This window comes from Festucalex cinctus, chromosome 12, assembly GCF_051991245.1.
Source record: "Festucalex cinctus isolate MCC-2025b chromosome 12, RoL_Fcin_1.0, whole genome shotgun sequence".
NCBI classification, from domain to species: domain Eukaryota; kingdom Metazoa; phylum Chordata; class Actinopteri; order Syngnathiformes; family Syngnathidae; genus Festucalex; species Festucalex cinctus.
The window spans coordinates 9,869,700-9,883,708 of NC_135422.1; the positions used below are offsets into that span (position 1 = coordinate 9,869,700).

At 39.7% G+C, this 14,009-nt stretch overlaps 1 protein-coding gene across 7 annotated transcripts in view; it reads left to right on the forward strand.

The window, feature by feature from the left end:
* Positions 1-14,009, forward strand: part of LOC144031636 (homeobox protein Meis2) — a 117,120-nt gene that overhangs the window by 77,464 nt on the left and 25,647 nt on the right. For all 7 annotated transcript variants that reach the window (XM_077538965.1, XM_077538966.1, XM_077538959.1 and 4 more), the window contains exon 9: positions 5,397-5,473. In XM_077538965.1, the coding sequence (XP_077395091.1) occupies positions 5,397-5,473 (77 nt within the window). The remainder of the gene's footprint in view (positions 1-5,396; positions 5,474-14,009) is intronic.

Below are 14,009 nucleotides of genomic sequence, written 5' to 3' on the forward strand. Positions count from 1 at the left end.
TTAAATAATAAATAAAAAAAATACTGTCAACACAATTTTATCATCTTGAATTAAAAATTGTATATTTTTTAAATTATTTGGATTATGCTGATTCTTTTTTTAATTTTATTTATTATCCACACTGTATCTGATACATAAATAATATTTTTTGGATAAATTGTGAATGTATTGATATTTTTAGAATTTATTTGAATCAAGATCCCCCTACTTTTTAAAAATTATTATTATTATTATTATTATTATTATTATTATTATTATGGGTTTACAAATACATTTTTTTAGGACACTAATTTGGATAAAGATGTGGACTTAACTTATGTTTTCATTTTCCATGTACACTACAACTACAGCATGCATTCAGTATATAGAGAAAGGGAAAAAAAATCCAGATGGTGTGATTTTTTTTTCTTTGAAATTTTATTATGCATGCCGTATATTTAGATCCTGAATATTTCTTTCTCCTAATCAGTGCCCCCCAAAAAAAGACTAATAAATGAATACTTGAATTAAATAAATAAATAAATAAACAAATGGACCAAATATGCAAATGTACTTTTTGCGTATTATTTATTCACTGGATTTAAGTTTTTTAAATTAATTTAATTAAAAAAAATGCTGACTCCACAACTCTTAATTTGCCCTCTATTTTTTTCCTTCAACGCCCCTTAAAAATGTATCAGCTTCATATTTAAATTAATTTCACTTTCATATCCAATAACATTCCATAGAACTGATCTTTTTCCTTTCTAAGTTGCATAGATTTCATGATCCATCATAGATGACGCAACCGTCATATCGCGACGCAACAGGTATCATTTGCGAAATTCGGTATCTGCGATTCCCGCCCACTTGTACCGCAATTAACGTGACGAGGTTACTCGGGGGTCGCAACAGTCGTTCTCCCATTTCACGGCTGCAGCCGCCTCACCACCGGCGGGCCCACCACGGCCGCCGGCTTCTCAAGTCCATCAGTTTGTGTGCGATTGCGCGTTAGTGTGCACGCTTGCTTGTGTGTTTGTGTCTGACATGCATGAAGGAAAGCTGCCACAACATGAAGTGTGGGTGGCCTGCAGTCGTAAAAAGGGACGTGTTGGAGGGTTGCTGAGTGCATGTGGCTTTCGGGGTTTTGGGGGGGAGGCAATCGGGGTGATATGGGTGAACCAAATACAGTGGAACCAGGAAAGGACCCGCCCGATTTGGAGTCAAAATACACACACTGGGTGGGTTCAGTACTTTATCAAATTGTTGGCCACAATTTGAAGCCGTGACTTACAATGTGTCACAACACATGATTAACATCACCTAAGTCATGTTTTTTTTGTCCCAGATTGGTTATTCCTGATGAAATGAAATTAGAGGTTTCAGATTGCCGATAAAAAGAGACTCAATGTTAGTTTGACCCTTTGACAAATTATTTCGCAGTGTTGATGGTCGTCCGTAGCTGTTCCACAGGTCATTTTAGCAAACCTCACTCTCCTTGATGAGACATCTTTCCCGTTAGTTCTGACCGTTCGTTATTATCATTGGTACGATACTCTGCTGGCACGTGTATTCATCAGCAGTCTTGATGGGTTGCAGAAGCCTTCATACAATGTAAATGACCGATTCCCATTTCCAATCGACGCTGCTCCTCCACGTCATCCTCACTGTTTGTCTTCTGTGCGTGGAAAAGGAGGCCGTGAGTTTGACCGAGGTCGACGATAATGTGAAAGCACATAAGTGATGGTGGAAAAGGCGGAGGGGAGCCACTGACATTATACATATTTCTTAGGTTACTTTCAAGAACATTTGTTTGCCTTAACTCATTTGCTCCCAATAACGTGCAAATACGTTGTTTTTTTAATATTCTATGTGTCCCAAAGACGTATATATACGTGTTTTTTTTTGTTTTTTTTTTTTATGCTAGAGCATACAGAAGGCTTTGATTCAGCCTCTCAACTGCAAAGAACGGTTGCAGAAATGGTAGTTATTACACAAACGGCCAGCAGGTGGCAGCAGAGCAAAGGAGATCAACCAGGGCCATGTAGAAAAAAAGCTCAATTACTTACAATTTTGAATAGATTTGTGAAAACTGATGAAACTTAGCTCTCTTCTAATGCTAATTGCTGCAAAATGGAAACAGAGAAACATACTTTTTGAAAGAATAGACTTGAATCTTTCTTTTGATAGGTTCCATGTGATTAATTGTGAGTTAACTATTGAAATCATAAGATTAATTACGATTACAATTTTTGTGACACGTGACACCCCAATTTTTTTCGAATGACACCCCTAACTTATATATAATGTTGCACTAAATTCTAAAAGGGTACGTCAAACACAAATCACCAGCCATTCAGAGGTGTTAAAGTGGCATATCTGTGTCATGTTTTTACTCATATGCTTGCACGTGCCCAGACACACGAACGCACACGCACGCATACACACGCATGTAAGTCAATGAAGTCGCTCTGTCTGCCAAGCCAAAGAACTGTCAACACCTGGCAATCAAAAAGTGTATTTTGTATTACAATAATTTGACTTATCAGCAAGCACGACACATTAGATGAATCCCTCGGCACAGACAGGAGTCTGACCTGAGGAGGCTTGTCTGTTAATTGAGTGCACTTTTTTTCACGTTTTAATTAAATCTGAGTGTGTTTCAACAGGCAACACTAAGAACAGCTTATGATTTTCCCCAAATTTTGCAAGATGACCAAGTAGGAAATCATCAAATTTTCAACTTTTACATTTTGTCTGGGGCGGCACGGTGGATGACTGGTTAGCAGGTCCCAGTACTGAGGACTCGGGTTCGAGTCCAAGGTCCCGCCTTCATGGGTGGAGTTTGCAATGTTCTCCCTGTGCCTGCGTGGGTCTTCTCCGGGTACTCCGGTCTCCTCCCACATTCCAAAGACATGCATGGCAAGTTAATTGGGTTCTCTGAGTTGTCCCTTGGTGTGTTTGGTGTGTGCCGGTCGTTGTGTGCCCTGCGATTGGCTGGCAACCAGTTCAGGGTGTACCCCGCCTACTGCGCAAAGCCAGCTGGGATAGGCTCCAGCACCCCCCGCGACCCTTGTGAGGAGCAAGCGGTCAAGAAAATGGATGGATGGACATTTTGTCTGTAATCGGCTATGTAAGACCCAATACATTTTCGGTGTAGTGTGGATGCATATTAAGATTTTATTCCCCCCATTTTTGTTACATTCACTGTGCATCTGTTATTTCAGCACAAAAAGAATCAATACACAAACACAATTGACTTAATTTAGCAGGCGCTCCTGCGTTAATCTGCTATGGGCATACAAGGGAAAAGAAGCTAGAGGGGGGGAAAGAAGAGTAAGACCTGTAGGTGTTTTCTTTGAAGGCGAAGAATGTTAATGGAGCTTGAAACCACCTGAAAATCGAGCAGGATTTAAGTGTCATCTTTTAAAAGGAATTCTTGCGCGCGCTGATTTTGCAGGTGTCGACCCTCTGAATATTTCCCCTGTGCGCGCACGAGCGTTTGCTCGCGTGGACGCGGCGGAACACAGTGTCGCGTTTGTTTCGTTTGCGTGCGCCCGGCTTCTAATCTGGCCCTTAAAGACATCTGTCAGTGGCAATCACTGTTGTTTTGTCATGCTTCATAGCCAAGCAGCCCAAGGCCCGCCGTGCCGTACGTCAGCACACGCCGCCGCCATCGGAGCCGACACCAGTGGCGTCATGGCGGCCTCGGGTGGAAACGTCTCGGCTGCAATGTGTTCCATCATTCTTACAATAATATAAAAGCATATTTGTGAAGTGACATGTCAAGCTTTTTTTTTTTGTTACCTAGCAGGATTGCATGAAAAGATGAGCAAATTTCTGTTACGACAGCTTAAATGGCCGACATTTTCCTTGGCAATAATTGACGTAATAGAAGAAATCGCAATTGGGCTACAACAGAAAAATTGTGTACTTTTAAGCGTATGACACAATAGACCATTTAAAACTTATTAACTCATTTGCTCCCAAAAACGTAAAAATACGTTCTATGTTAAATGTTTTAATTATCACAAAGACGTATTTATACGGGGGTTTTTTTATGCTAGAGCATACAGAATGCTTTGGTGCAACCTCTCAACTGCAAAGAATGGGTGAAAAAAAATTGTAGTAATTATAAAAACGGCAATAGAAAACAATATTCTGTGGGCCTTGCAAAATCAGTCACAATCCAATAAAACAGCCGGGAGTGAATGAGTTAATGAGCTTGAACAATACTGCATTAGTGTAGCTAGGGACTAATTTTAAAAAGTTATTTTACAGGAAGGGTACATTATGTTAAAATGGAACATTATACATCAGAAGATATTAACAATGTTTGTGGTGTTCCCCAGGGATCCATGCTGGGTCCAAAGCTTTTTCAATGTATATATAAACTACATTTTTAATGTATTCCAATCACTAAAACTTATGCTGAGATGATATGAACATATTCCACAGTAGTAATAAGTATAACAATCTAAAATCTAGCAAAAAGTGGATTGACGTACATAAATTAGGTCTATATTTAAACAAAAATAATTTAGTGATGTTTGGTAATTCTGAACTGCAATAAATATTGGTCATATTGAATATATAAATGAGATACATTTTTTATGAGTTATAATTGACAAGAAGTTGACTTCATAAAAATTAAAATCACCCAAAATTTTGAGCCAAGTATTAAGTATTGATTGGAAAATTATGATTTGGTTGTCCCGTTTATGTTGACCGCTGCCTGAAATAAACGAATAAATTAAAAATGATTCAATGAATTGAACTGATTTTATTGAAGCTTTGTGATGGTGTGACCCATTTACCAACAATAACCCCATAAAATTATTATTATTATTATTATTATTATTATTATTATTATTATTATTATATTTCCCCATACCATCATTACCAAGCTTATGGAAAATTAATCTTGAATGCCGGGAAATTGATCAAATAAGAACCCATTTGATTTTTCTGCATATCCAAATTATTTGATGTCATTTGTTTTTAAGGAATCTGGCCAGTGAATTTCAGACTGTTTTGCTGTAAAGGAGTGCCAATGAAGTCTTGACTATGTACATATATGACGAGGCTATACATTGTGTATGAGTGGGAGTGAATCAGTAAGTTTGACAGTTTTGACAAACTTGTTTGGCCAGTCCTGGCCAGGTAAAGCTCAATTGTATATACGTGTCTGTATGTTTGCGCTGATGTGTGGGCGGGCACGCGTTTGCCGCCCATGTCTATACAGTGCAGAGGGAGCGGCGGGGTTGGGTGGAGGTCACGAAGGAGGTGCAGTGCAATGCAGCCAACATGGGAAAAAAAATGTCAAAAGCTACTGGCAAACCACAAGGAATTTAACGCTGTTGCATGCTTGTCTATATTTATGAAGCTAATGAGTGTGTTTGTGTTGTCTCCCGCAGCACCCGTACCCGTCTGAAGAGCAGAAGAAGCAGCTAGCCCAAGACACGGGCCTCACCATCTTACAAGTAAACAACTGGTGAGTCCACATTTGAACCTCCTGCTGCCTCATTCATCTGGGTGGGGAATCTATGACCTCATATATACGGTACATGGATCTGCACCTGCACAAGCAATGACAAATGAACCCAGATAAATGCAAGCTCTGGAAAAATGTTGCTAAAGTTATGCCACTAATGGAAGTCTTAGTTGCTAGCTGTGGCAATTTAGCTAGCTGAGCTAAGGATACTATTAGGATGAGAGTAACTATAAAGGATGTCATTCCTTGATATCCTTGATCGTTACAACAGGACTGGGTGTAAATCCATGTAGCTAGCAGCTAAGCTAACAAGGCTAACTGGTTGCAATGTCTATTGCTAATTGCTTTTGAACGATCGTAATAGTGAATTGCGAACTAGCTAGCATGTATAAAGCGGTCATCCGCATTGTCATAAGAATCTCTCAAAAATCAACCTTTGTCTTTGTTTGATAGCTGTTAACCCAGAGGCTAATCCGATTTTACTATCAGGAGGCTTGTTGCTATTTGTGGCATTAGCGGAAAAGCTAACGAGGCTAGCTAAATGGTCCTGGTTCCAACATTTGTATTCATCTATTGCTGATTGACTTTGAATGATTTTATTAGCTATCAGAGAGTGAGTCATATTTATTTATATTTATGTATGTGCTGCACTTGCTAGGCTAGCTTAGCCAGCAAAAGCTACCAAGGTTTAGCTCGTTTATTTGAGGTTCCCCACCTCTTTCCTAAACTGTGAAAACCGTTTATGTGCATCCCTTCCTCCCAAATACACACACATGTAAACACACACACGCTTTGTAATATTATTATGCGTTAGCAACCAGGATGTTCCGGTTATCGCTTAAGTCAGCGCCTCTTTGTGGCTTGATGCACATGTATTGACTGCGGTCTATTTAAGGGAGATCATAAGCTACCCCTGGAGCCCCCACACCCACAAGCACCCCTCAACCCCCACCCCACCCCCTTTTTGCTCACCCTTGCCATCCCAAAAAACCCATACCAATCTCCGCCACCGGTGCCCCCACACAAAAAGCGCCAGCCGCCCCCTCCTCGGTGCACGGCAGCTATACGGTGGGATTAAGGTGGCGGTGGCCAGGCCAGTGAGGCCTTTGTAGACGGCTTAGCACATAACTGGGGGTGGTGGATTAAATAAAATGATCACAGAAGCAAAGAAATGATACAGGAATTACTTATCAAAATACTAGCCCCGGTTTTATCTGCGGCTTAATTTGGTTCCGTACATTCTTAGGGTGATGTTCAGATTAATTGAAGTGACAGGCTCCTTTCAGCGCGCCGGGAAGGTATTTGCACGGATTTCAGGTCTTACACAAACGTAATTATATGGAACCCCATTTTATCATTCTAATTCCGTGTAGCGGGGGGTTCTATTTACAAATGACAAGTCTGCGCCTTTTATTCGCAGCTTTCCTTAATATATTTATCAAAGCGGGTGCATTTACAAAGTGCTCTATCTGCCGGGTACAGGCGGGCCCACATTAACGAAGCTTTTAGGTTTATCAGGCGTGCGGGCCGACAAGCCACCCGAGGGTCAATTGATTTTTTTTTCTTTTGCTTCGCCGATTCATTTTTTTTTTTTTTCCGTCTCATTTTTCTTGGATCACAATGAGAAACATGCCTGCAGAATTAGCCTGGTTTGTCAGCCTTATCTATCACACAACCCCCCCCCCCCCCAACCTCCCGTTCCTCCCTCACCTGCTTTATTCCCCCTCCGAGCCGAACTACTTAAATTGGCCACAGGAACCGCTGTTATCAGACTTTAATGCACCCTACAGTGTGGATAGCATTTCAATTACACCGGTAAGCAAAGATTAGCCGCCTGTTTTCATGGCTCGCGCCAGCCGTCTCAGAGCTCGCCGTGACGCGCACGTTACCTACGGGAGAAGAAAATTGAGTCGCTTCGCCTGTGTCATGGTGATTAATACAACAGGAACCGGGAAGCAGGCAGAGATAGACTTTCGAAAAGGGTGCGTTTCTCGTGGTCGAGTGGTTGTGGTGCTGGGTTTGCAAAGAACACGTACAATCATGAGAAAGCTTAGAGTCAGGGTAGTTGTTTGACTAAATGTCCCTAAAGTGGAAAAATATCTGAGTGTTTGACTAGTTCTGAGTGTTCTGGACTCCAAGAGATTAGCATCGATATTGCTCAACATCTATTAATGGATGCAAAAGTGTTGAGACTGTCATAGTTAACGAAAACAAACACAATAAATACAACTAATATATTGGGAAAAATTTAAACACATTCACTCGCAGCCATTTTCACTGGAGAAACCCCCTTCTGCTATTTTACTGGATTTTGACTGATTTTGCAAGGCCCACAGAATATTGTGTTGCTATAAAAACGTTATTGCTATTGCTATAAAACATGGAATCTACCAAAAGAAATATTAGAGTCTCTTCTTTCATCAGGAACAAAAAGTATATTTCTATCTGTTTCCATTTTCAGCAATTAGCATTAGAATATATCTAAGTTTCATCATTATTCACAATTCTGTTTAAAACTGTCGGGAAACAGCTTGTTACAACATTGCCCTGGTTGTTCTCTTATACTCTGCTGCCACCCGCTGGACGTTTTTTGGAATAACTACCATTGCTTCAACCATTCTCTTTAGTTCTGAGGCGGCATCAAAGCCTTCTGTATGCTCGAGAATAAAAAAAACAAAAACATTTTAAAAAAACATATAAATACGTCTTTGGGACACTGGTATTATTTAAAATAGGACATATTTATATTTTTTGGGGAGCAAATTAGTTAACTGTTAGAGGGATAAATAGTTCATTCTATCCCATGAGGGATTTTTCAACCCATAGAGTTGCGCAATAAGATGACTTGCTGCTTTTGTTGGTTTCTAAAGTGACATCGCCAACTACTGGCCTGGCATGCATATTACAACAACACATTTCTCAACTATCATGTGATCGAAGCTTGTTTTAATTTGCGTTGTCATTCAAATGTACTCTTACAAAGTCTGCTGATGCTACATCCATTTTTAAGGGAGAACTGTTTTATACCACGAATATCACGCTGCTTTCAAATAACTGTTTTATTTGCCCGTCTCCGGTTTCTCTTTCCACGTTGAGATAGGCCGCCCGGGACATGATGACACACCGCTGCCGTCCGAAATTCCTGTTAAAAATAAAAGCTCTTCAAATTCCTGGCTAGTCCTTCGCATTGTTCTGTCTTTGCCTTTGATGCGTGGCGGCTGCCGACGTGACGGGCCAAAGACAGATCGAGAGACAGCGGATCGGCGGTGGCCGGTGGTTAGTCGAGGAGGAGGGGGCGTCGGGCTGGATGGACGCCGTCTTGGGTTTCCAGCCCTCTTCCCCCCCCATGGGGGAAAGGATGTGCTGAATCAGGGCTTTGTCCTCCGCCACAATTGCGGGTCAGGCGACGGCACAAGGCCGCCCTGTGTTGCAGGCGCTCCCCTCCCACCCGGCAAACCGTCCTCCCTTTTCTACCTGCGGCTCACCTGCACGCACCCAAAACAACCGCTTTAAAAGCTTAAGTCCATCCGCCCTTTCGTCTCTTGTAGTCGCTATCTCCCGTTTGCATCATTCGCTAACAGCCTCACCTGAACGCATTAGTCGGCCACCGTTAATAAAAACACAGGAAAAGGTTAAAGTCCACTATTCTGCTGCTACTTGATTATGCTTTTAATGGTAGCCAATGTGTGCATACTGTGTGTACATGTTATTTCTAATGTGTCTCTGTGACCTCTCCTGCTATTTACAGAGGTATCGTGAGTGCATAGTTCACCCTTAGTTACCTCCGCTAAGGAGATTGGTTTTGGTCCTTTCTCTTAGTATGTAGATTTGCAAAAAGGCAGTTTTTTTTTTTTTTTTCGCATTTAGCAATTCTAACATAATTAATAGAAAAATGGTGAATGCTTTAGCTAGCATGTTTACTACACAAACTGATTTCTGCCAGGTTCATATGTGGTGCAGATAAAGGATATTTTTTTACATTTATAAGCACATCTTAGGAGAACTCTGTAGAAAGATAAATTATGTTTTCAACGCTGTTTATTGTCGTAATTACCAGATAGAAAATAATATTTTATATGGGGTGTGGCTCCAGATTAAAATTTTAATGCACTGGTCAGAATTCCTAAGTACAGGACGGAAAATAAAAAATAAATAAAGTTACCATTGATGATTGTTGATTATTATCAAGGTTATTTTAGTGAACTAAAACTAACAAAAAATAAAATTAAAATAAAATTCAGAAAACAATTTTGTTAACGAAATAAACACAAAAATGCTTTATAAAAACTAAAACAAACTGAAACTGCATTTTATGTTTACAAAACTAACTAAAACTAACTATAATTATAGCAAAAATGTCCTTCGTTTTAGTCTTTGGTAATTAATTTAATGCATGAGCCTTTGGGGATTATTTTAAATGTGATTTTAAGTAAATTTATTTTCATATTAAGCGGAAAAAGGACGTTTGAACGTGTCACACAGAAGTGACGTCATCAAGCAGCAGCCAATAGAAAAGCACCTTGAGATGACATAGTGTTTTTTTTGTTTTCTTTTAAATATTGCACAAAAGTAATACACATTAAGAAAAAATAACTAATACTGAAACTATCTAAAACTGAACTAAAATGAAGCATTTTTTAAATAACTAAAAGAACCACCCTGAAAACTAATAAAAACTAACTAAATTTAAAAAACAAAACTTAAAATGAAAAATTCCAAAACTATAATAACCCTGTTAGTTAGTATGATTACTGTTAAAATAAATAAATAAATAAAAATAAAAACATTCCAGTAAAATTATGTTGAGTGCAGCTCTAAAATACGGAGCCGTTTTTGTGGTCAAATTCCCAATTGTTCTCAGGGAAACTATTTTCCAAGAACCAGTATTCAGAGTGCAGCTACATGGTTATTATTTATCTAAGTTCTCCAAAAATGAAAAATGGCAAAGTTCTATTGCTACTATCCAATAATTTTATGTGAGGTGTGGCTCATTTTTTTTCTCCACATTAAAAAAGAAAAGAATTGCCTCCATATGTGTATTTAGCAGGATTTCTCAAAAACTTCTATCCACCCATTTTACGCGGGCTCCCAAATTTCTCTTCCAAAATGGCTAGCACGCATTGACAACGTAATGTTAATAGTTGAACAATCATGCTGTTTATGGGGTCACCTGAAACGTGAGGATTTAGGAGGTTGTTGCAATGACGGTTGGAAAGATTGAAAACCGTAAGCTGTGCGCATTTTTGGATTGTTGGGCCTTGGCGGTTATCCGACACAGATTGCGAGACGACCAGGTGAAGCTTCTAGCTAGTAGGACGCCGTCTCTCGCTGCCTTCGACGGGCCAATCATTTGGAGCTAAATGGGGCCTGACCGGGATCCTGGGCATGGGACCCAGCACGACATCCCGCCTTTATTTACCAGCACTGCAACGCAGCCAACCGGCGCATAAACACACACGAGATGACGGATGACGGCGAGAGAAAGGCGGCTACAAGAAAGGCAGGAAATCGTCCGCTCATTATTCCCTCGTCTTCGCAGGCAGCCAGAAAAGAGAGAATATGTCACCTCTTGGCATATATGATGACGGACTGCTGTGCCAATGGAGCACTAATAACAATAAAGAGGGCACTAAGCCACACTCTATTTTTACTCCTCTGGCTCGTCTCTACAGCCCAGGGGGGAATACGCGCTTATACGCAAAGAGAGAGAGAGGCTCTAATTAGCGGCAGAAAGGAATACAATGAGTGAGTTATTAAGACACAGGGGCGGCTCTCAGCCAACCTTTGCCCCGTGTCGGAGCACAGGTCACATGATAAGGGAAGGATATCCGCCAGACGACGGCGCCAGACGGCCTGTGCCCACTGACGGCGTGAAATAGCTGCAATAAGATGCGGCCAGTCACACCACCGAGGGCATAGTACACGATTATTATTATTATTATTATAATTATTATTGTTATGAAAGGATCAATCAGCTGGCGATATGAGTGGCATGAGCGGGCATCCCAGGCAGGTACAAAAAAAAGGGGGCAAAGGAGACGAAAAATGTATTGCAATTTATAGAAGAAACGAAATGTTAACAATTTTTTTCCAAACATTTTTGAATCATGAATCCTTACTATTATGAAAATAAATGCCACCATTAGTTATGATTTTATATTATATACAGATGTTATAAAATGTATTAAAAATATTATATCACAAATATGTTTTCAATTGCTATTAACAACTGTATGGAAAAGCATTTGTTGTAAAGTATTAAAATTAATTTTAAAAACTGAAAAGTTTTCAGAGTAATTGTCTAACTCAATTAAAAAAAAATTGTATTATGCAATTTATTTTTGTAATTATGGGGCAGTTAAAAAAATGAAAACTATTGAATTAATTACATATTTTTTAGGTAAATAATGCATGGAAGAAAACTTAAAGTCTGAATAGTAATTATTTAAAAATAAAATACATTTATTACGGAATGATATGAGAATCATGTTCTCAGTATTTTAAAAATAATTTGATTAAATAATTTGAAATTTTTGAAGTAGTTTTGTCACCTAATTTCCACATATATCAAGAGATATAAAACACATTTTATTTTGCCGAATTCTCGCAGTTCTCCTCAGAGAAATTTTTAGAATATTTTTCTCAATATTTGTTTTTGTTTATTTTTTTTATATTGGAGCAATTAGCAGCATTTGTTTTTTATTTTTTTTTATTTTTTTAAAGAAACTTGTTTTCTGGCAATTCATTTGAATAGGTGTCAATTATATGGGGATTTTGACTATTCATAGGCCTGGTTCCTTCCATGCTATATCATTAGTCTGTTGGCATAATTGCTAGAGTCATTATTGAACGTTACAATGAATGCAACAAACAAAACGAGTGTAGTTGCACCAATTCCGCAAGCAATGATCTGGATGACCGAGGATCCACATAAACATAAGAAAAACACACGTTCATATTTTTTCATTGATGTATGTTGTGCTCGTTAGCCTAAAGGCAATCATGCTAATGCTAACGAAATGTGGAATGCTGCTGTTGAGATTTGACGCTCATGTTGTCCCTGCACGAGTCACATACTTGATTCTGTTTGAGTCTTAACTTGAAGGTCAGCGTTGTATTAAAGCGGCGCACATATTTGTTTGCCATGTGCATGTCCAAGAAAAAGTTCCAACAAAGCCAGCAACGTGTTCCTCTCAGAGCATTTTCCAACCTCCCGTCTCCGGCCAGTAAGAACTGTAGGACCACTGACTTTTATGTTCCTTTTTTTATGATCCTTTCGGTTTTGGCGGCCAACAAGAAATCGTCATATTTTCCAAATGTATCGTAAAATGACGACGAGCTTCTCATTTTTCCAAAAATCTTTGAAGATCTTCAAGTCTCCTGAGCGTTCCTCGACATCCTCCTTTTCGTTTTCATCCGTCTTAACTTTGACCCAGATGGAAATGTCAGCGCCTTTTTTTGGCTACAACCTGGGAATTCTGTTGGTGGCCATGTTGCGCCCCTGGCTTTCTAAATATACCGCCGCAGTGCGCGCGATTGGCGGCGAGAAGTGGGGGAGGGGGAGCGGGGGTTATGCCGGAGTCTGCGGCGATGCCAACACAGGCATCATGATCCCTCTCATTTAGGGAGCGCTAATTGGCAGTTAATTAGCCGAATTGACTCTGTTGTCAGATCCCAAGTGTCCCCCCTCCCCTCACCAACCACCTACCCGCTAAATTCATTTGATCTGGCTGTTTTCTCCACGCGCAAATAATAATCGCGTCTGGAGGGCGGCGGCAAAACGCTCATTTCCACTATTGGCAGATTGCGACGCGAGCGAACGTTTTTGGATCCGGTTGAGCAGTTGTCGCCGTCCCCATTTCAGTTGGCAGCCATTAAACAGCTGATGCTAATGCGCGCCACTGTGTTGATGTTTGCTTTTTGCCAAGCATACGCGCAATGTGATTAATGGTACCCACTCCCACTTTATCGGACGCTCGGGTCACAACACGGCCTGGTTCCACAGCAGCTGTGCGAGTCGACAATCAAAACAAAACGTGTTGCTTCAATAAAAATGTTATGGCACTCCACTTGTGTCTCCTTTGAGCTAGCTGTTAGAATCTAGTAGGATTCCATACAGAAAATTATTTGGAATCTTCACTGTCTTGTGGGTTTTATTATTGTAAGTTTGAGATATTTGGCATTTTGACAAATATCAGCATCAGCCATTTTTTTTTATCTGAAGGCCGATAAAGCGAGCATCTCACTGAGCTTGTGAATCCTTGTGAACGTAGCGAATTTGGGGTTTTCATCAGGAATTGTAAGATGTTCACAGTCACTTTTTACTTATCGTAAACACATTTGGAACATATTCAGACAATTTTTTACTGCAAAGATCTTTTGAAATGATTTATGAACCTTAACAAAACATCACATGCATTTGCTACTCAGTGAGATGCAGGGAACTTTTCATTTATGGATCTATTATGGATCTATTTCCACTTTATAAAAAATGGGAACTTCCTATAGTTTTTATTATTTAAAACAAAATAAATAA